At 34.9% G+C, this 24,976-nt stretch overlaps 1 protein-coding gene across 1 annotated transcript; it reads right to left on the bottom strand.

The window, feature by feature from the left end:
* Window positions 1-9,130: 9,130 nt before the first annotated feature.
* LOC140447479 (uncharacterized) lies at window positions 9,131-24,729 on the bottom strand. Its single transcript, XM_072540148.1, has 3 exons — window positions 24,582-24,729; window positions 13,845-14,059; window positions 9,131-9,561 (listed from the first exon to the last, which is right to left on the bottom strand). The coding sequence occupies exons 1-3, from the start codon at window positions 24,646-24,648 to the stop codon at window positions 9,247-9,249; spliced, it is 597 nt and encodes a 198-aa protein (XP_072396249.1). The 5' UTR covers window positions 24,649-24,729; the 3' UTR covers window positions 9,131-9,246.
* Window positions 24,730-24,976: the final 247 nt, after the last annotated feature.

The raw sequence follows: 24,976 nt of genomic DNA, 5'->3' as shown, positions 1-24,976 counted from the left end.
GTCTACTGGAACCCTGTAAAGAAATATTAAAGACTTCCTCAAGGAGAAAAGAGGAATGGATGAATGACGAGATACTCAATATGATGGAACAACGGAGACAATTTAAAAACAAGGATAACAATAAATACAGAGAGATAAACCACGAGATTAGAAAGACGATAAAGCAGGCAAAAGAAAAATACTTTGAAGAGCAATGCAAAGAGATCGAAGACCTTCAAAATAAATATGATCTGTTTAACCTACACAAGAAAGTCAAAGAACTGGCAGGACTAAGAAAACAAAATCCCACTTGTGCAATTCTGGATAGACACGGTACTGCTATAACACATACGGACGAGAAAATACAAAGATGGGCAGAATATATCGATGAATTGTTCGATGATGAAAGAGGAGATCTGGAGCACATAGAACTTACGTCAGAAGAAATAGGTCCATATATTACAAAAGAAGAAATATTGCACGCATTAAAAACAATGAAGAGCGGGAAAAGCCCTGGATCTGATATGCTTCCTATAGAAATCCTAAAAATTCTAGATGAGAAGCACATTGATGTTTTAGTGACACTTTTGAACCAAATTTATAGTTCAGGCGTATTACCCAAAGAGTGGTTGACATCTATTTTTATTTGTCTCCCTAAAAAGAAAAACGCAAGAGAATGCAGCGATTACCGCACCATTAGCTTAATGTCTCATACGCTAAAGTTACTACTTAAAGTCATCCATAACCGAATATATCACAAACTGGACATAGACGTTAATAATACACAATTTGGTTTCCGCAAAGGCCTAGGAACACGTGAAGCTCTTTTTTCACTTAATATACTAATACAAAGATGCCTGGACGTCAATCAAGATATATACGCATGTTTTATTGACTATAATAAAGCATTCGATAAAGTACGACATGAACATTTAATGAATGTCCTGAAATCAAAGAAGATTGACTACAACGACCTCAGGATCATATCAAATTTATACTATAAACAGCGAGCAAAAGTACGTGTTAACGAACAGCTGTCAGAAGAAATTGAAATTAGATGTGGAGTAAGACAGGGATGCGTATTGTCGCCAATTCTTTTCAACGCCTACTCCGAAGAGGTCCTGAAAAAAGCTCTTGAGGGTGAAACAGCTGGAATAAAGGTAAATGGAGTTCCCATTAACAACATTAGATATGCGGACGACACTGTGATTTTAGCCGAAAACATTGAAGATCTTCAGAGACTGGTGACCAGAATAGCAGAGTATGGAAAAGAGTATGGTCTAACAATGAATGTCAAGAAGACGAAATTTATGAGAATATCGAAAACTCAAAGAAATAACGAGAGTCTTCTAATAAACGAACAAGTGGACAAATATGCATACCTGGGAACAATGATTAACTCCACGAATGATTACAATCAGGAGATAAAAATAAGAATAGAAAAGGCTAGAGCAAATTTCAACAAAATGAGAAGAGTTCTATGTACCAGGGATTTAAAACTGGAACTAAGAGTTAGGTTGGCGAGGTGCTATGTTTTTTCGACCTTATTTTATGGAATGGAATCTTGGACCTTGAATGCTACATCAACGAAAAAACTGAAATCATTTGAGCTGTGGGTGTACAGAAGAATTCTGAAAATATCATGGACAGAACACGTCACAAACAAAGAGGTTCTGAGAAGGATGAACAAAGAAATGGAAATTTTAAATTCAATAAAAACAAAAAAATTGGAATATCTCGGACATATTACACGTGGAGAGAAATACGCCTTGCTCCAACTGATCATGCAGGGAAAGATCCAAGGAAAGAGAAGCATAGGGAGGCGTAGAATGTCATGGCTGCGCAACCTGAGAGAGTGGTACGGATGTACATCAAATGAACTTTTCAGAGCAGCCGTCTCAAAAGTTCGAATAGCTATGATGATTGCCGACCTCCGCCGCGGAGATGGCACTTGAAGAAGAAGATTTTTCCTGAAGTTGTTCGATTTCTAGGCATACCTAGACCTTATGCTCCTATGTGGTCTCCTTCAGCACCACGACCAATTTGAGCGTTAAAGTCAGCCATGATCATCGTTATCTCACCTCTTTTTGTCAGTCTCATTATTTCATCTATGTTGTTATAAAATTTTTCAATTTCTTCGTCTGACTTGTCACTTGTTGGAGCATAGACCTGAATAATGTTTAGTTTTCTGTGAGTTGTTCGTAATTTCAACATTGCTACTCTATCATTTAGAAGGATAAAGTCTATGACTGATTGAGCAATTTTGTTCGACACTAATATAGCAGTTCCATATTGATGTTCTGAGTCGGTTCTACCTGAATAGTATATGTATCCATGTTTTGCTTTTTGTACTCCTGATCCAGGCCATCTTACTTCACTCATTTCCAAGATGTCTATTTTCAGTCTTACCATCTCCTCTTTAGTGTTTGCCAGTTTCCCGGACATAAATAAGCAGCGTACGTTCCAGGTGGCAAATTTTGAACTATACATAGCATACAATGAACCCGAGGTCATAAAATTCATAAAGATCGGATTCTGCGCTGATAATATAAATGCTGCGCTAAAAAACATATAATAAAGCAAACACCAGTAGGAAGAAGGTCAAAGGGAAGACCCAAACTTAGATACATGGAACAAGTGGAGCAAGATCTGAAAACACTTAAGATTACCAACTGGAAAAACAAAGCAGGGAACAGAACAGAATGGCGAAAAATCCTAGAACAAGCCAGGACCCAGAAAGGGTTGTCGAGCTACTGACGATAATGAATCGGGATAACGATGGCATTTTTCCAGATTTTTGGGAATATAATCCAATCTGTGGTCTAACTGCAAACATCTACAAAGCTCTTGATAATGCAAGACCAGCTCTTTGTATACTTTATATATATATATATATATATATATATATATATATATATATATATATATAAATATATATATATATATATATATATATATATATATATATATTTAGTAGATTTATATTACATATTTTTATATTAATTATATTTATTTAGTATTTAGTATGCTTTTGGTTTCTTGTAATCTATAAAATAATATTATATTATTACCAACTCAAAATTACTTAATACACTCACTAATGCAGATTGTCGAGAGAAATATTAAAACAAGGAGAAAAAAAGACAAAAGAAAAAAAGAAAGAAGGACTAGAGAACTTGTTTAGAAGCTATAAATCAATTTTTCATAATTACTACGCTGTGAATCCTGTCCTAGACGACTTTCATATGAAGTATTTAGAGAGCACTAAGATATCGTTCGCTTACGTAACTTCAGTTTCTACTTTAAATATTGTAACGATTCAATTATTAAGATAAGTTTATACTGTAGAGTTATAAGTTTTAAGAATACCATATCTTACATTTTGCAACGCAGCCTAATTAGCGGTTTATTTCCACCAAGACATTTGATAAAAGCGATTTGATTCTATTAATACATTTATTAAGGTAAAAAAATCTAGCGAGCTCTTATAAAATATTCTCGCTAGATTATCAACAAAGCTTTTCTTTTACAAGCTAAATTTTCCTTTTAGGATTTTCCACTTGCCTTTCTTGTGCTATTTTCGTCAAAGCCACTCAACTTCAAATATTCCACCCGTTGAAAAAAACCTTAATTGAATTTGACTGAAGGTAGCCAGACTCTTTTTTCTTATTGGAAAACTTGGAAAACTTAAAAAAGAAAAAAAGGAAAGCCCGCACAGAGTTGTGCTTGCAAGTGTATAACAAATTACAAAGTCATTATTTTAATAGGTCGGACAAGTTATAAAGAACATCTTTTGGAAAAGTTTCGGTAATTTATTGGATGGCTTCCGGACTTCTTTTTTTATCTCGCCATGGGGACGTGTGTCTTTGCTAATATCGCTGACGTTAATAGCCTTTACTCTGGTTTTGGAAGTCTTTTTGCGACGCGAAGTGAATTTAACTTTTTAAGTGTATTAAAGATCATGATATCGTTATGCGAAAGCAAATAAATGAGCTGGAGCGACCTCCTTTATATCACCACTAAGAGATACTACCATTTAATCTAAAAAAAAAATATTAAAAAAGTTACTTTTAGAAACAGTATTTAAAACGGTAATATGAAGATTATAAAAACAACAAACTAAAAAAAAAAAAAAAAATGGGAATAGATAATCTAATTTTTTGTCTGTTAATTATCGAAAAAGTATTATGACATCATGTCAATCATATGGAACGTGTATTTTCCTTCTTCGTCTTGAACTACTAGGATAAATTAATGTTGACCATGGCTAAACATTTCCTTCGTGTCGAATATCCTCGCGGTTATTTGACCTTTATTTTTACCTTCGGTCAACTTTTCCTAGGCTTTTAGTTCTTTGTGCTATGTGTCAGAAGTATCTGAGGTAGGACTGATTTATTTTTATTTGATTTATAACTGAAATGTTATTGTGGTGATCTGTGTATAATTTTGACAACATTTTTTGGAACCCCACTTTTCGAATGCTTTTTTTTCTTCAGTTAGTGACCTTTAACGGCCACGTTTCAGATGCATCTGTGACAACGGAAAACTCCCCTACACTTTAAGACCAACCATAACCTTCTCTACTTTTCGCAAATAATTATTTTCCACTTTAAACAATGCACAAAGTATTTTTTTACTAATAATCAATACAATGATGATCTTTACAATTACAGTCTGGTCATAAATGACCCAATTTAATCTAAATTACTACTATTTCTTAAAATAAAGAACTTATCCTTGAGCTTTTCTTATCTAAACTAACAAGATAGTGTACTATCCTAACATGCACATGCCCATAAGCACTATGCTCTGCTTTTGACTCTTACTTAATCTAGTGCACAAGACTTTGTCTTCTTTAATCTTCTAGGTTGCCCAGTAGTATAAAAGAGCTGGATTGACTTAATATTCTAGTGCCTATGAAGTTGTTGCTCGTGACTTTATGCCATCTTCTTGATGAATATATCTACAGTTTCTATTTCTAGGGCCTTAGGGAGGTCACTGTTTACCACGTGTCACTGTTTGTCACGTACCAAGGAATACCTACAATTTTTCTCAGTATTTCGTTCTGGAATCTTTTTATTATTTTTATATTGCTTGATCTAAGACACACCCATAGTGGGCATCTATAAGTCCATATAGGTCTTAATATTTGTTTGTAAAGTAGGAACTTAATATAGATCGGCAGAGAGGAGTTCCTTCTAAGTAGCTAATACATTTTTTTATACCTCATAATTAGTTCTTCCCGTGCTGGTTCTAGCTTGCGTGGGAGAAGAACTCTGAACTGAGTAGGGTATTTTCAGTACTTCACGGAAGACGTAATGGGCGGGGGAAGTCCTCAATCCCGACACGGCGCGTCCCAATGGCTGATAGCTTACGTTCCTGTAGATATGAAGGATAGGTGCGAATAAGGTCGAACCAAATAATTACCCGCGGATCAACTGAGGGCATGACATAGGGCAGCGGTTATGTCATTATTGCACTGGGGCTGTATGATCCATACAGGTCTAGTGTAAATTACTTACAGGCGGCAACTATATCTTAGTTCAATCAGCAGTGAGACTGAGATCAGGCAGGCAACGGGAAACCACCTGATTATCTTATTAGAGAGCGTTACGAAATGACGACTAAGCCAGAAAGTTCTGTGCTCTGCAATCCGTCTAGAAACCGGCGCCATATCGATTCCAGGTCGAATGGTGTGAAATGGGCAGATGATTATGGACGACCGGGCAATATCTGCGAAGTGGGATACTAAAAGAGCAAATGTTAGGGGACTGCTTCAGCCAGGTAAATTGTATGTATTAGAAAATGAACTGATCAAGGAGAAGATAGATATCTGTGGGATATGTGAGACACACTGGGAAGGTCAAGGACATTGGAAGGCCACTCACTACAAAGTTTTCATATCAGGAGCTAACAAATCAGGACAAAAAGGCGTAGCAATTATAATTCAAAAACGTCGGGCAAAATATGTACATGAATACCTTCCAGTAAATGATCGAATAATCAAAATAAGTATAAACGCTAAACCAGCCAAAATGCATATTATACAGGAATATATGCCAACATCCGAAGCGGCTGAAGATAATAATATGGTAGAAGAAACATATCACCTGATACATGAAAACATTCCTAACATCTCTAACATTCTTAAAAAACAATTAATCATCATATTAGGAGATTGGAATGCAAAAATAGGAAAAACTAAAATAGATGACCATTTAAAAGAAACGATAAGTAAGCATGGCTTAAGCGAGCGAAATGAATGAGGTGAACAGCTCCTTTAATTTACCATCAATATGGATCTTATTATAGTAAACACAATATTTAAACAATATCCACAGAGATTATCAATATGGTCTTCGCCTGGAGGACGATACAAAAACCAAATAGATTATATTCTTGTCACTAAACGATGGAGGAGCTCAATAATCAACGTGAAGACATAACCAGCTGCAGACTGTGGTTTCAACCACAAAATGTTACAAGTAGAATTTTGCATTAAGTCATACAGTAAAACAATCACAAGAAAAACACAAAAATCGTATCCAAAACACCCGGAAAAGTTTAGAGAAACATTAGCAGAAGCTGACATACCAGTGACTACCGGAGACCCTGAGAAAACGTGGAAATACACAAGGAAATGGATCACTGAATCCATCAACAATACTATCCTAAACACAAAACAGCTAGGAAAAAACATTGAATGACTGAAGACAGACGAAAACTTAGAAACGGCACATCAAATTCAAAACAAAAAAAAAATAGAAATATGCCACATAAATACAACTATAAAACACTTGTGCAGAAGGGACAAAATAATTATAATAAAAACATATGTGTACAACTAGAGGAACATGCTGACCGCCAAGAATCTAGAGAACTTTTCCCAAAAGTCAAGTATCTAGCAAGAGAATTCAAACCGCAGACAGAGATTATTAAAGATAATAGCTGAAATACCATAACAAACCCAGACGGTATCACAGAGGTGTGAAAACAATATTACGAAATACTATTCTCTAACAACAACCTAGACAATAATACAGAGAAAATAAGTTATGAAGACATCACAAAAAATACAAATTTACGCCTTGTTCGAGCATTGATATTTCCTATCGCCACTTATGCTTCAGAAACTTGGACAATAAAAAAAACCGTCTCAAAGCGTATAATGGCATTTGAAATGTGGGTCTACCGCAGAATGTTGCGTATACCATGGACCGCCCATTGCACAAATAACTCAATTCTAGCAGAACATAACATAAAAACTAGACTCACTACAACTATAAACCAAAATATCCTGAGATATTTTGGACATATTATATCTAGAAGAAGAGAAGGCATGGAGCAAATGATAGGTAACGTAGCGGGTCAAAGATCCAGAGGAAGATCTCCAGTACGATGGTCGGACCAAATAAAGGATATGACTGGGTACTCATTGTCCGAAGCAAAAAAACACGCACAGGAAAGAGAAAATTGGACAGAAATAGTCAAACAGATTACATGACGCCACTACATCATTACGAATGAGGAAAGATACAGGAGGTATTAGTTCTTCCGGTTTTTTCTCGGCGTGAGCCTTACAGCGTAATTTGTTATCTAATGTTTGGCAAATACTTAACAATATCTGCTCATGTTACTTGGATATTGTTGATTATAATTGGTATATATTATATAGTTTTGTTGGTAAAATTAACATAAATAGATTTAGCTTTAGCCAATCTGTTTCTCCATTTTTTGTCTATTTATGAACTCGGTTAACCTATATTTGGACTTTGTTGGTCGCCTCTTCACTAGTCGTCCCTTCTACTTAGATAGCTGAGGTATCAGAAAAGGTGGCAACTATGTTGTCATACAGTACACATATATTACACATGTGTAGTAGGTATAGGACCGAACCCAACAGACTGCATTGTGGAACACTCGCTTTAATTTCATTATGTCTGCAAAACAATTTACCTGCTCAATTATAAAATGCCGTTTATTTCTGTATGACTGTAAAATTTCTTGGAAGACATACTGATATAATGGTGCGTTTGGTATTGATAGTTAAGACAGAAACAAACCAAGAAAGAATCGTGTTGACATTTGATAAACAATAGGTATCTGGAAATTTGATTTTAAATTCTTTGAGGTATCTATTTACCCTATCATAAGTCAAGTCTAGTATGTGTTGTAAAAATATTTCTAAAACGGTCTAAATTTACGAATTGGTTAACAGGATTCATAGGATTTGCCTGTATTATTGTATGTTAGTAAAACTTCTTCTTCGAAATTCTACTAGTACTTCTACAGCTTCACTGTGTAAACTTTCAGTAGGGCTAGTGTAAAAGGCAGCTAGTATGGTTCGCAGAGCACTATTTTCTATTCCATCGAAATGTTTTATCAAATAGGGTTTTGATGAATCGTAAATAATAAAAGCGTAATCGAGTTTAGACCTGATCAATGACTTGTACATAATAGTCAGAGTTTTACTACTATCTGCTCTCCACGTGTTGTGTGTAATTTTTTTAAAGTTTTTATAATGTTAAGTGCAGATTGACAAGTGTGGTGATTCCAAGATAATCTTTTGTCAAATTTTCTCAACATATTTTATTTCTTTATTAAATAACTTTAATTCTGGAGCGATATAACTTCTTTTCTTTTTAAATAACATAGCACTTGATTTTATGGTTAATAATTGAGGACCAGCGGAATTTTTCCATGATTCGAGATTCCATAATACTTTCTGTATGTAGGCCTGGAGAGTTTTATTATTTATCCTCTTATCAAAAAAATGACTAAATCATCAATAAAGTGTCTAGCTTTTATTGGTAGGTCACAAGTGGGGATCATATTATTTATTGCAATAAGAAATAGGTCGACACTTAAATTCGATCCTTCGGGAATTCAGTTTTTTTTCAATTTTTTTTTAAATAAAGTACCGTAAACTCGTACATTAAAAGTTCGATGAGATAGAAATTTTTTTTGTGAATTACTGTTTTTGTTATGACATATTTACCTTAAGCAGCTCTATTCGTTTTCCTCTAACCATCCTCCACCATCCTAGTGATTTTATTTCTGTTTTATTTGTTGCATCCGTTTCTTCTCTAAACCAAAGGATTTCCTTTCAATTTGCAATGTAAAAGCTAATAGAATAAAACAAAACTAAAGACAGTACTTATATGTTTACTATAGTGGACAGTTATTAAATGTAAATAAAAAATAATAATTGAGCAATGTATTTTTACAAATATCTATATTACTAATATAATAAATTAGTTTAAAAATTTATTTATACAAAACAGCAAGTTCAAAATTTCCTTTATTTAACCAATACGGATATTCATCAGCTGGAAAGTCAATCCACAATCTACCATTTCGGTTTTCGTCCGGATGTCCCTTATACACTTTTCCTATAAAATGGCCACCCAACGCAGGGATCAGTGCTTTTCCTAGATATATAGAAGCATTAAACTTTTCTACCGAATTATACTCCCATCCCACTTGAAACGGGACATACTCGTTTTGATCAAAGTGTTTGTAGAAGTTGTCCTTGTTGGTTCCTTTCCAGCCAAATTTTTCCTTGTTGTTGCTGACCAAGATCTAAAACGAAAATCATCATTAGTATTTAAAAAAGTATTTTTTATAAAGTTCTAAAACTGCTTTCTTGTGCTATTTTTAAGTAAAATGTGCTTAAATAAGAATAAGCCACAATTAATTCTAATGAAAATTACATTTTTAAATAATATTTAAAATATTAGTCTTTCGATTTCTACTCTGGAAGTCATTTTCTAAGAAGATTATTTAATCATTGTGTGAAAAGAGTATAACAGACAAAAGTTATTGGAGGTTATATCTTTTCAAATTTGATGGTTGACTTACTTGGCCACGATCTTGTCCACAACAGCCATTCTTTTAGCTGAAAGTGATTTGTATGTACATTATGCTTTTGTTTAAATGTGTTCATGTTTGTGTATTGTTTGTTGCATATATATTGTGTATAATTGTAGACGATATGTCTTCGACTTTCTTAATCCGGTGTTGTTTGTATATTCTTGTCTTTAACTTCTTCTATTAGTATTGGCAACCAAAGCCTGTTGCATTCTGTTAAGGGATTTTAAGTAGACACATGTTTCTTCATTGAGTAGAATGAGGGCTGCTTCTCTGATTTTTCTCTTTTTTAGGTATGTTTTTTTTATAATTGAAGCTTTAGAAGCTCTTGGAGAAGACGACCAAAGGAACACCCATCAGAATATCAAATTAAGGGAAGACACATTGAAATGCATAAAAGAAAAGAAAAAACTACACATAAAATACCTAAACACCAAAAAACAGGAAGACTTAGACCTATATAGAGCGAAAAACAGAGAGGTAAAGAAAAGAGTAACAAATGAAAAGAACGAACGATGGGAACAAGCATGCACAGAGATAGAACGACATATCGGAGGAACGAGAAATTCAGAATCATGGCGAATATTAAAAGCACTTCAACGAAATAAAACAGAGAAAACCCAGATCGGCAAAATTAGTGAAAACGAGTGGCAAGAATACTATGTAGAACTACTTACAGAAAACCGTCCCCAATTTCAGGAAGAGAATATAGAACATGCAGGAAATGGGGCATACGACCAGATAGAAATAAGCCTGGCAGAAGTTAAGAGAGCAATCAAGACATTGAAGAACAAAAAAGCCAAAGGACCCGGAGGAATACCAAACGAACTAATTAAAAACGGAACAGAAAAGTTATTCCGCATGCTACATAGAATGTTCGAAAGAGGACTAAATGGAGAAGAAATACCTGCGGAATGGACACAAGCATACATCACATCCATACATAAGAAAGGAAACAGGAAAAAATGTGAAAACTATAGAGGAATTAGTATAATATCGTCGGTAGGTAGACTTTACGGGAAAATTATTAAAGAAAAACTAGAAACTGAAATAATAGGAAAAATTGGAGAAGACCAAGCAGGGTTCACAGTAGGAAAATCATGCCTAGATCATACGTACACATTAGAACAACTGATAGAGAAGAAAATGGCAAAAGGTAGACCGGTCCATCTGGCCTTTGTTGATCTAAAGAAAGCATATGACTCAATACCCAGAGTCAAATTATGGGAAGCAATGAATGATCTCGGAATCCGACAAACACTAATAAAAGCAGTTAAAGCACTATACAAAGAAAACAAAGTAGCTATTAAATGTGGAAATAAAGCCTACAATCCATTTAAGACGACAAAAGGACTTCTACAAGGCTGTGCTACGTCCCCTACTCTGTTTAAAATATTCTTGGAAAAGACACTCAAACCATGGAGGAGAAAGTGCGAAGGAATGGGCATACCAGTAAGAGACGAATACCTATACACCTTAAGTTTTGCCGACGATCAAGTAGTCATCGCACAAGATGAAGAAGATCTCAGCTTTATGCTCAGAAAACTAGAAGAAGAATATAAAAACAACGGAATGGAAATAAACTTAGAGAAAACCGAATACCTAACAACAGAAAACAAGGATATGAGAAACCTAGAGATAGACGAGGGAAGACAAATAAATGGAACAGATAAATTCAAGTATTTAGGAACCATAATATCGAACAAGGGAACAACAGAAGAAGATATAAACAACAGACTGAGACTAACAAGAAACTGTATAAGACAACTAAACTCAGTGTTGTGGGATAAGAACATTACGATAAAGACAAAAAAGAGAATATATAACACCCTGACAAGAAGTATCCTGACATATGGGTCCGAAAACTGGACAATAAACAAGAGAAATAGAGGTAGAATAAGAGCAGTAGAAATGGAGTTCCTGAGAAGAAGCTGTAGACTTACAAAAAGAGACAGAATTGAAAACGCAGAGATTAAGCGGAGGATGGGAGTGCAATCAGACATAATCGACTATATAGAGGAGAAGAGAATATCCTGGTACGGCCACGTCAGAAGAGCGGACAGAGGATGCTGGATAAACAAAATCACAGAATGGAGCCCGATTGGAAGAAGAAAGAGAGGAAGACCCCGAAGGTCATTCAGAGATGAAATCGACGAGGCTATGGAGAAAAAAACCCTGCGAGATGGAGACTGGAATGACAGGGAATATTGAAGAAAACGGTTGAGTGAAGGAAGACAGTGAAAACTGTGGAAATCCTTAGTAGTAGTAGTTTTTTTTATAATTATTGATGCATCTTTACATTGTACTCTGTGCTCATTGTCCCAGACATGTTTGCATAGGTATTAGATGATATTTGTCAAAGACTCTGTTTTTAATGTATACATCTATTAACTAGTTATGTTCTTCTTGCTTCTTTGGTGGTTTTGGTTAGTCTTTTTTTTTTATTCTATGGTTTTATTAATTTATTTCCTGTTCCGGTATCTAACTTCCCTTCATTTTTCCAAAGGGCTTTGTACGCATTTTAATTTTGGTTTGTAATTTTGGGCCAGTAAAGGAAAGAAAAGCTAAAAAAATCAGGTTATAAAAGGTATATAAAGGAACCCCTTTAGGACACAAGAAAACTAATGAAATGGAAGAAGAGGGAGTATCAGGAACAAATAATCAGAGATATAGAAGAAAATAAGAAAGAACAAACAAGCAAGACAGTTCTTCAAAGGAGTTTCAGATATCAAGACCGGGTACCAAGCAAGAACAGGAAACTTCCTTCAAAACGACAGCGGGCAGCTTATCACTGATAACAAGGAAATCCTAAAAACCTGAAAAGAATACTTCTATCAACTATTTAACGACCAATATAGAAGAAATACATCAAACATAGAGGTACATACAGCTGAAATAGAAGACCAATACCCGACATATGAAGAAGTAATACACAGTAGGACACATTTGAAATAAAACAGGGAGATGCACTTTCGCCACAACTCTTCAGCTTAGCTCTGGAACACATAATCAGAAGTGCAAGAATCGTAAAATCGAATACAGTATTTCATCGAGAAGGACCAAACTTACTACTGACATTTGTAGACGATATCAATCTAATAAGAAACACACGATTAAGGATGAAGGAGACTTTTGTGAGGCTCGAGAAGAAAGCAGAGAAGATGGGGCTCAAAATCAACGAAAACAAGACGAAATAATATATGTATATGAGCCGCAATAACCAAAGCAGAGACAGAATCGGTCAGAACATCACCATCGATTAGTTTAACTTTGAGCGCGTTAGAGAATTCAAGTATCTTGGAAAAACAATAACTGAAGACAATAATGGATCACAGGAAATAAACAACAGGATCCAGGCCGGCAACAGATGTCTTTTTGCCCTCCAAAACCTGATAAAATTAAAACAACTAACAAGATGTACGAAGATACAGGTCTATAAAACAATCATACGACCCGTTGTGATGTATGGAAGCGAAACGTGGACGATAACAAAGGCAAACGAAGAGAGACTATGTGTTTGGGAAAGAAAAATCCTATGGAAGATCTTTGGCCCTGTGCTGGATGAAGCATTAGGACAATATAGGATAAGAACCAACAAAGAGCTTGAAGAACTTTACCCAGACGCCAACATAATAAAAGAAATAAAGTCCAGAAGACTCCAATGAGCAGGACACCTCAGAAGATATTCTGACGAACAAACAGTAAGACTGGTGTGGGAGGAAGTCCCAACTGGAAGAAGACCACGTGGACGCCCTCATCTCCAGTGGCAAGATAATATAGCAGGAGACCTAAGCACTATGGGCGTGGAGAATTGGATGGAAGTTGCTCAAGACAGAAAACAGTGGAGGCATGTTGTCGAGTCGGCTAAAACCTACGAAGGGTTGTAACGCCACGGAGTAAGTAAGTAAGTAAGTATAACTAAAAAAATATTAACTTAACGTTTAGCAAAAAAATGTTATATTAAAAGATCCTTTGTATGTCATACTTATACATACTTTTATATCTTCAAAAATAAAAAGCAGTTTCTTGTTTAAAGTCACTCTGGTGTAGTTTTCTCCTATAATTATATTAGCTGGAAGGTGAGCCTCGCTAATATTATCCGAGACATGTACTTGGCCGACATATATAGACTCATTGAAGGGCAGAGCGTCGATCTGTATGGCATTTTCATATATTTCTATTTTAGAATAATTTTTCCATTCTACACTACCTAAAAAAAAAGCGAGAATTAGTAGAATAAGTAAAAGCAGCTGTTCTTTTTCCCTAAGAGACACCAGAACCAGATAAAGTACACATACAAGTTTTAAAAACAGACAGAAGAAAAAGCTATCTTACTTAAATATATACTAATAAGGCTGTAGTAATTTTTACGGCCATAATCGACAGGCGAGTAAAACCGAGGTTGTAGTGCTCGTAGGCAAAGCTCTTCAGTGTACCATTGCAATACCACAATTGTCCTATTTTTCAGTGACTTGTAGAACAGAGTTTTGAAAGCAGTATAAATAGCTTTGTATGGCTCTGAAATAATCCTTTCCAAAGTTTGCCTAGATTTTAAAATAGAATAAAATGAGTACAAGAAACCAATTCGCTAATGATTTCTGCTTAGTTGAGGAGACATGTCGTGGAATGCAAATTTTAAATTCCCCATGTCTCTATTAACATCTTTATCCACGTCTGCTTTGCATTGCAATTTTTAGAAGGCTCAGATTAAGGCAGAAATCTTAATTGTGTTTCGAAACTATTTTACGGATTTAAAATAGAATAGTTGAAATTTCTTTGGGTTTTAGCTTTGGCCAGGTGTCAGATTGTAGTTGTTAAATTGGTGTCACTTAAGACCTCAATTTATTTTATGATTTTTTAGACATTCTCAGATAATTTCTGTAATCAAGTAGTAATTCTTGAATTACATTGTAAAAGAAAACAGAGATCAAAAAAGCCTCGGAACCAGACAGAACCTAAGATGACGAACTACGCAAAGAAAAGAAAAACGAGACTGAAAAATAAGCTCATAATTAGATTAGCAAAATGAAACATTACTCCTTTTAAAAACAAAGACCGAGAGATAATAGAAGAACTGATAAATAAAAACATAGTTATTTGTGCAGTTCAAGAAACCAAGAAGAAAGGTAAAGGCCAAAGAGACTATAACCAATATTTGCTAGCATACAGTGGAGTGAAGAAAAAAGAACGAGCACGAGCAGGCGTAGGTATACTTGTCCATAAAAATTTTAACACTAGAAAGTCGGAGGGGCCAATTTGGCCCCTGTTGCGATTTGAAGTTATTGTAGTTCTTTTATTTGACACAATAATAATTTCATATTTTATGACTTTTAATATTTTGATACAAAGTCTTATTTAACGCAAAAAAATATTGTTTACTAAATTTATTAAATGGATTTTCTAACAAACATACCATAGAAGTCTGAAGGGGCCAAACTGGCCCTGTATTAATTATTATCGTTTTCTCGGAAATTTGACGATTTCTTTTAACTTTCTGTCGGATAGATAAAATTATGTTTATGTACGTTTATTCCTAGAAGGTATTTTGTTACATACTGTTTGTTCCTTGAAAGTATTTTGTTTATTGAGCGGTTTATTAGGTTCTGCTGACTCTCGTTTCTAGAATATTGAAACATTCGTTCAATTGTGAAAATTCAAGACGACTGTAAAGATGTCTCGTCGTGGACTATCAGAGCTTGAACTTCTTGAAGAAATACGAAAAATACAAGAAGATGTTTCGGGAGGTGAATCTGAATTTGCAGAAAATAATGAGTCAGACGATGAACAATACGTACCACCACAAAATAATGATTTAAGTGACTCTAATGCTTCAGAGCAGTTAGAAAGTTTTATTGTACAAGACTCACCAATTTATGTAAATACTGCTTCTACAACTCAACAGCACGAGTCAGCTAATTTTATCGTGAATCCAAGTTCATATAAGCCAAGTCACAAGAGAAAAAGAGGTCAACAAGGAAAAACTATTTCAATCGGAGACACCGAACAATCGAAAGACGGAACAACGTGGAAAGTTATTGATTCTGGATCAGTACCTGGTAAGATTATGCTTTTTAGTATCTTCATATTCATTGAATGTTTGCTCATTACAGGACGCCGCGCTCAGCACAACATTTATCGAGAGGAATCAGGTCCTACGTCGTATGCAAAAAGGAACGTGAGGAACAATTGTGTGGTAAGTGCTTGGCATCTAATAATCAACGACAGCATATTACGTCATATAAAAGAATGCACTATTGCAGAAGCACATCGATGTTTGGAAAATGACACATGGACTATAACTTTGGAAGAACTGGAGGCTGCCCTTGCTATTATGTACGCAAGAGGAGTCTACGGCGCCAAAAATTTCCCAACCAACAGCTTGTGGTCAACAGTATGGGGTCCTCAGTTTTTTGAGCAAACTATGCCACGAGACAGATTCAAGGATATTATACAATATCTCAGATTTGACATAAAGCAAACGAGATCTGAACGATTGAAAACCGACAAATTTGCTCTAGCCTCTGCGGTTTAGAATGGATTTATAGAAAATAGTGGTGCATGTTACAAACCGGGAATAAACCTTACTGTGGACGAACAACTACTGCCTTCTAAAGCCAGGTGCCCGTTCACACAGTACATATCAAATAAGCCGGATAAGTTTGTCATAAAATTTTGGCTTTTGACATGCGTGGAATCAAAATATATTGTAAATAGTTACCCTTATACTGGCACTGATCATCTACGCAAGAAAGATACAAGTGTTGGTGAACATGTTGTTTGGCGGTTAATGGAAAATCAACTGGGAAAGGGCAAAAATGTTACGACAGATAACTACTTTACATCGTTAAAATTGGCCAAGGAATTGCAAAAAAAATCAACAAGTCTTGTGGGTACTTTGAATCGCAACAGAAAGGAAGTTCCTCTAAGCGTAAAGAGTAAAAATGGAGAATTATATGTAACCCATATATTCCAGAGCGACGAAAAGATAACACTTACTGCATACCAAGGAAAGAGTCACAAAAATGTGATTTTGTTGAGCTCATTACATCAATCAGTGGATGTTGCTGTCGATGGAAAAAAACTTCCTCAAACAGTAAGTTTTTATAAAAAAACAAAATACGGGGTTGATGTAGTGGACCAAATGGCGCGTCTTTAGACTACAAAAGTTGCTTCAAGACGATGGCCAATGCACGTGTTTTATAACATTCTTGACTTAGGAGCAATAAATGCATGGATTATTTATAAAGAAGTTACTGGAAGTAAAATCAGTCGTCGTAAGTTTATTCTTCAGCTGTGTGAAGAATTACGGGCTCCATACCTTACCTTCCGAAATCTGGTACTATACCCAGCACCACCGGATTTACCAACCACCAGAACTGTTACTAGCCAAAAAAGAAAAAAATGTTAAAAATGTTTTGTAAAGGAAATTATACTTCCAATGAGTGCCACGGCTGTAACAAGGCAATGTGTGGCAAATGCCAAAAACTGCAAACTGTATGGTGTTTTAAATGTTTAAAATGAAACTAAAAAATTAAATCAAATTCTATCGTTAAGAGTTTATATAATTTCTTAAAATTGTTTATTTTTATTTGTTGTTTATTCCCAAATAAATAGTTAATTCTAAACTTGGTTTTTATTGACTTAGGAACTTGGGGCCAAAATGATCCCTTCGGGCTTTCTAGGTAGGTATGCTAAGCCCGACTTTCTAGTGTTAAAGACAATATAAATAACTGCCGTTATATCTCCAAAAGAATAATACATATGAACATTACATTGGACTACCAAAAATTAAATGTCATATCTATCTATAGCCCAGAGGCATTCTACGAATAATTGCAAACCATCCTGGATGCAATACCTCATGAAGAACTCTTAATTCTTATGGGTGACTTTAATGCACGAATCGGAAATGAAATAGTTCCAGGAGTAAAACAAATATTTAATCAAAACCATGTCAACGCAAATGGAGAACTTATGGCTACTCTCTGTGCTTTTCACGAACTGAAAATAACACCAAAACATTTTCTATAGGAAATCACCCAGGAAAAATTCATTGTAGATTCACTGCGGAACGACTTCATAAGAGATATGTACGATGTATGAAGTTTTCAGAAAGTAGAGATCCCAAAAAAATTCACTCAAAAATAGAAAGTCACCAGAACCAGAAATTCTACTGAACACCGCACTTAAGCTTACCACAAAAGTCCTAACCAACAAAATCATTAAACTAACAACTTGATCAGATACCTAACAACAAGGATTCAGATCCGGAAGATCCTGCGTAGACGCCGTATTTGTACTAAGAAAAATCACAGAGAAGGCCATCGAAATCGTCATCCAAGTCGAAGACGTCTTACACCTACTGTATAAAAGAAACATACCAATCAACATTATACAAACCATCGAAAACATCTACTTCCATGATCCAATACAGGCAAACATAAATGGAAAACTAACACAGTGTATACCAACACAAAGCGGAGTCAGAGAGGGTGACTCGTTAAGCCCACTTATCTTTAATATAATAATGGACGAAATAATACAACCAGTACGTAAATGTCATGGTTACAGAATGGGGAACAAAGAAATCCAAGTATTATGTTATGCAGACGACGCCGTATTAATCGCCGAGACAGAAGACGAGCCCCAAATATTAACACACATCTTCAATACAACAGCTAAGAAATAAAATAATATGATAAAATCAGCAGAAAAAACCAAATGTATGACAAAATCTAAATACCCACTACGATGTAAAATCCAAAATTTATGGGAAAATAATAAAGTAGGAATCAAGGTTCAGATATCTGGTAATAGATATAACTATATAGTTACGAATATGTTGAAGAAGAAGTACCACAACAAAGCTTAAAGGCAAGTTAAGCGGCGTGATCTTTATTTACACAATCTGGAAGAACAAACACCTAAAACACAATACAAAAACAAGAATCTATAAAGCAGCAATTAGACCTATATTAACATACACGGCGGAGACAAGACCCAACACATCTAAAATTAGACGACTACTAGAAACAACAGAGATGAAAATACTTTGACGAATATCAGGGAAAAGTCTGTTGGATAGGGAGAGAAGAGTATATAATATAGAATACAACGGAAACAAGAGTGGAACGAACACATTAGCAGAATGGCAGAGGATAGGATAGTACGAATAGCACGAGATATGTTGTTATGTCGTCTTGAGGTAGATATACAAATAGTTTGTTATAGAAAATAGCTATTTGACTGGACCAAAAGAAAAGAATCTACAAGAAATAGATGAAGTTGAACCAAAAATAAACCTAAATATACAAATATAGTGCTACGAATATAGAACAAAATTCGCATTAAAAAAAATAAGATATGCCGGAAAAATGCACTTCTGGTCGTAAGAGGACATGCAATACCAATAATTGGAAATTCAACTTGAATAAAAGGAAAAATAAAATTAAGATTGGCATTCGCAAATCAACGATGGCAACAAATCTGAGAAAGGCAAATGAAACCAGAGTGTACAAAGAACTGTTCCAAAAACTGTATACAAAGGTTGTCTTTAGAAATGAGAACCCAGATGTTTTCACAATTTTGGGCTTTTGGGAATCATGATCATCAAGTACAGATAGTCATATAAATATTCATTTACGATAAACGGTGAAAAGATTCAGGTATGTAAGAAATTTTTTTTCGATACTCCAGATAATAGAGATAAGTGGGTTAACAGTATTTATAAAGAAATTAATATGGAAGTAACTGATTGTGTTTTACTAGCCGATCAACGAGGTCTTCATATAAACCGCCCAAACAAAGTACCTGAGGTTATTAAACAAAGTCTAAGACTCATATTGCTCAGATACCAGTTTAATGCCACACCAAGATTTATGTGCAACATGTGATATTTATAAAAGAGCTTCGATTAAACAAAAGGAAAGACACCCATATTAATTTTGGAGTTGATATTAAAAGTAATAAAGTAAAATGGTCATGAAGTGAAATATTTACAGATACGCAATGAAAATGCGAAAATAATTCATGTAAATTATGACGTTCTTCCCGAAAATAATTACTTCGTTAATTTGGAACAAATGCCTGTAACTCAACGTTCTTCAGCTAGGAAGTAAATAAAAAGATAAGAATGAGCGTATCACTATGACAGATATACCTGCCGTTTATTCTAATGCTCGTACTATCCTCCATCTCAGTCCTAATCCCTTTCGGAATGTTACTTATATATAATTTAGTTTAGTTAATATATTTGACTATAAAAGTGCTTCAATATTCAGATTTATTTTCAAAATTAATCGTCATATACGTATATGAGAATTAGCTTTGAAAAATAGTGAATTAGACGCTAAACCTGGTAAGTAATTAATAATTACTTCTTTAATTTAGAACAAATGCCTGTAACTCAAAGTTCTTCAGCTAGGAAGTAAAAAAAAAGATTAGAATGAGTGTATCACTATGACAGATATAAATGTCGTTTATTCCTATTCTCGTGCTATCCTCCTCCTCAGTCCTAATCCCTTTTAGGATTATTGATTAGGTGGTGACACCATCAGGCCTTTACAGTTTTTTCATGATTTCCTTCTATTCTTTGCTGCTCTGGGCTAATTGTTCTGGGTTAATATTTTTGTTTGATATACCCAACGGCTTGGAGATCTTCCCCTAGGTCTCTGTCCTTCATCTCTACCCTCAACTATCAGTTTTTCCATCGTACCTGTTCTTCAAGCAATCTGTCCAAAATACTGCAAATATCTCTGTTGTATTTGTTTAAGCAATATATCCTTTACTTTAAGTTGTTCTAATATCGATACGTTAGTGCGATGATCAATCCAGGATATTTTTAACATGGGGTATACCCACATTTCAAAAGTGTCTAGTTTATTTTTATTCGCTTATTTTAAGGTCCACGTTTCGGATGCATATGTGGCTATGGGAACAATGAGTGCCCTTACGAGCCTTAGTTTTGTGTGTATTGTTATGCTAGAATTTTTCCAAATTGTTACCAGTTTCATCATAGCTGTTCTAGCAATAGTCAACCTTCTACGTATCTCTCTGTCACACCCTCCGTCATTTGTTATTAGGGACCTCAGGTATATGAAATTATTTACTGCTTCAAAGCCCCAATTTCTTTAATGTGTTGAAGATTATTCCGAGCTCTGTCTACTATCATGATCTTTGTCTTACTTCTATTTAGCTTTAGTCTATATGTTTTACTTTTCTCCTCCAGACACCTCATTATGTCTTCCATTTCTTCTTGATTTGCCGCGATTATAAAGGTGTCCTCGGCATATCTCAAGTAACTGATTTTTTGACCTTCTACTGATATTCCACCCTTCCATCCGTCTAGTACTTTTCGCATAATGTGTTCGCTGTAGATATTAAACGGAGTTAGCGAGATTATGCATCCCTGTGTGACACCTACCTCTATTCTGAATTGATTGGAATGGGTGTTGTTTATTTTTACTGTACACTTATTATTTTCATAAAGACTTGCAATCAGTTGAATTAAGTGATGGGGTGTTTCCATTTCCACTAGTATGGACCATAGCTGCTGCCATTTGACTTTATCGAAGGCCTTTGTGTAATCCACAAAGCACATGAATATAGGAGTATTGAATTTACGAGTTTTTTCGATTAGATGTCTGACATTGAGGATGTGTTCTCTTGTGCCTTTTCCTGGAACAAATCCCACTTGTTCTTCTGATATCTGAGGCAATAGAAAAGCTTTTAGTCTTTTATATATTACATGAAGTAGAACCTTGCTTGCATGGGATATTAGGGTTACCGTTCTGTAGTTCCTGCAATCTAGCGGAGTTCCTTTTTTGAATATAGGGATGAAAATGGATGTTGTCCAGTTGTTGGGCCACTCTACGGTTTCCCAAATTTTTTTGCCGATCATGTGCATAACATTTACTCCAATATCTCCAGTCTCTTTTAAAACTTCTGCGGTGATCTGGTCTGCGCCAGGAGATTTTCTATTTTTTAACTTTTTGATTGCTTTTTTTACCTCTGACTTTAGAATGTTTGGTTCTATCTTCTATGTTGCATTCTGGGGATCATCTGCATATAGACTATGACAATATTTTCTACATATCCCCGCAATCCCTTTCTCGTCATTTATAACATGTTGGTTTTGATCCATTATTGTTTGTGTGATTGGTTTAAATTCCCTGTATAGATATCGGATTTTGTTATATAGCTTATGGGATTTATACCGCTTTGCATGTCTCTCTAGTTCTTCGCATTCTTTATTTATGTTTATTTTTATCATCCCTATATGCTCTTTTCATTTCTCTATTTAACCTTGTTAATTCGTTTTTGTTGCTGCCATTTTGATATAATATGGGAGATTTGATTCTCCTTCGCTCTTCGAGAAGTTGCAGCGTTCTCTCTATCATCCAGTGTTTTCTCTTGATGATCACTTTTTCGGTTCTGGTTCTTTCTACAGAGATTTCTATGGCATTTCTAAAATCTTTCTACATTTCTCCTGTGTTGTCTTGTGTGTTTAACAGACTAGTTTCCTTTAATGCATCTCTAAATGTTTTCGGATTTGAAATCTCCAGCCTGTTTTGATTTTGGTGCGGCATTGTTTTTTTTTATCTACATCTTGAAGCAAGTCCATAACAAGTTATGATCGAATCCACATTTAGCTCTTGGTCTAGTTTTTATGTTTAATAAACATGTCTTCTATCTGTTTCTAATCAATATTTAGTCGATTTGGTTCTTGTATTCTCCATTTGGGCTGGTCCACGTCAATAAACGATGGGCATGATGTGTGAACATTGTGTTTACAATGGTCAAACTGTTTTCGGTTGCAAAATCTATTAAATGTTCGCCTCGGCTGTTTCTATATACCTAACCTAACACATAGTTTTTTTACATTTTGGATGTTATCATTTCTTGTTTCTCCTACTTCATCGTTAAAATCGCCCATGATTATGAGTGGTTTTTTAGATGAAATATTTCTTATTGTGTCTTTAATACCGAAGTATATGTCTTTCACTTTATTGTCTAACGCATCTGATGTTGGCATGTAGACTTGAAGAATGTGCATTTTGTTTGGTGATGCTAGTAAGGTTATTTTTATAAGTCTATCATTTATCGGTTGGTAATCATACACGTATTGTGAAACTTTTTTAGTCACCATAATTGCAACACCATATCTTCCTGTGTTATTTGCTCCCGATATGTATACAACATGATCTGCCATTCGGAAGTGTCCTTGTCCTATATAATGGGTCTGAGGCCAAAGTCCGCATATTTCTATATCCTCTCTTTCGATTTCTCGTTGTAGTATATGCATTTTGCCTGGTTGCAATAATCCTCGAACATTCCAGGTTACTATTTCCATTGCTTTTCTTAACTAAAAATCTAATTTTCTTCCAAGTGCCAATTTTGCATGTGTTGCCTGGTTGCTCACAAACATATGCCCGGTAGCCCATTTGACACTGGTTGGCCCGGAACCAACTGAGTCCCGATCGCTAATCGGATCGCTAAGCATATCTAACTGATTTGATACATTCATGATGGTGTAGTCACGGTAATATAATCAAATGGTTTCCTCTTGCCTGCCTGATCGCAGTATTACGGCCAGTTGAATCATTATGTGATATCCGTCCGTGAGTATCTGTCATTAAGCCAACAGTAGAAATAATTCCGCTATAGTCTTAATAAAGTAATGTCATAGCTGTTGCCCTATGCCATGTCCTCAGTTGATTCACTGGTGCTTATTTGGTAAATTCTTATTCACACCTATCCTACATATCTGTAGGACATTTCCCTATTAACTAGTGGGACGCGCCGTTTCGGGGTTGAGGACTCCCCCGCCCGTCCGTCTTCCGCGAAGTACAGAAGAGAAATTCAGAACTTCTCCTCCACGCAAGCTGGGACGGACACGGGTGCTATATCTCGTGCTATATCTAATGACAAATATAAAGATTTAAACTGCATTTATAAGTCAAATGTCATTCCCGAAATATATCACCGTTACTATAAACAATAAAAAGTTTGTGACCCTAAAGTACTTGGTAGAATATTGTTATTTTTCAATCAATAACAACCATTTTACAATGGTTGTGAAGCGAGTTATTATAGGAAGAGTCATGTCTTCAGGTTGTATCTCAATCAAACTCAAGATTTTTAATAGTTAATAAAATTACAAAACATACATCTCAAATTAATCCCTCATTATGTTATAAATATCGTATCGCATTAGTGTAAAAGAGTTTATTCATTTCGCTACAAATTATTAAAAATGCATGTTTTTGTTGTTTGCCTCTCCTGTAAAATCGCTAAAAATGAGTTACAACCTTCTTCGATAGGGATATCATAGTTAGCACCACGGCAGCATTTAGGTCCGCTGCGGAAAAAGCAAAGATCATGCTACTGATCGCAAATGATTTTAGAAAATAAAACACTTAAAGAAGAAAGAGATCAATTTTAATCTTAATTTTTTTTTCTCCTGTCTTGTTTTTACGTCCAATGCATTAGTTAATCTAGTTTGTCTAAATATAATGTCTTGATGAATCCAGAAAAGACACGAGTGTCCACGTGTGTATCCTTTCTCACATGGTATTATTTTAAATTTTTTAACTGTGGTTGCAATATTGTTTGGCTTTCATTCCCTTTGAAAACATTTTTGAGACTGTCAGAGTGGCTAATGACCATACCAACAAAAAGTATACATATTTTCGTTATACCTCGAATTTTGAAATAAGTGAAATTATCTTTACCTTGAGATCCATCAATAAGTGAACCAAAAATGAACAATGACAACACTATCAACACTGAAGCACACATTTTATAATACTGACAACTAATTCAATGGAACTTATAAATATCTGCAGTCTCAGATATTCATAGCTACATGGAATAAATTTGTAGATAAGAGGAGCTATTATATACCGTCAATATCATTATCCAAGATTTTCTAGGAATTTTTACGATGGATCAATTATTAGCAGTAATGAATATGCTAATTTTTAATCCAAGGTTATGGTGAATACCCTTTTTAACATCGATATTACACAATTAAGGTGTGGATTATTGTTTGATATAAATATACATGGCTATTATTAAATACGCAACACTCGGTATACATTAAACTGTTTTCATGTATTTTTAGCAA

Source organism: Diabrotica undecimpunctata, chromosome 8, assembly GCF_040954645.1.
Source record: "Diabrotica undecimpunctata isolate CICGRU chromosome 8, icDiaUnde3, whole genome shotgun sequence".
Classification (NCBI taxonomy): Eukaryota; Metazoa; Arthropoda; class Insecta; order Coleoptera; family Chrysomelidae; genus Diabrotica; species Diabrotica undecimpunctata.
This window is presented reverse-complemented; position numbering and strand designations above follow the sequence as displayed.

Bases quoted from the DNA above. Each gene is read 5' to 3' on its own strand.
- LOC140447479 (XM_072540148.1), bottom strand. From the start codon at position 24,648: ATGTGTGCTTCAGTGTTGATAGTGTTGTCATTGTTCATTTTTGGTTCA. The intron at 14,060-24,581 runs GTAAAGATAATT...CTTTTTTTTTAG, and splicing joins ACTTATTGATGGATCTCAAG to GTAGTGTAGAATGGAAAAAT. The intron at 9,562-13,844 runs GTATGTATAAGT...TTTTCGTTTTAG, and splicing joins TTATTTTTGAAGATATAAAA to ATCTTGGTCAGCAACAACAA.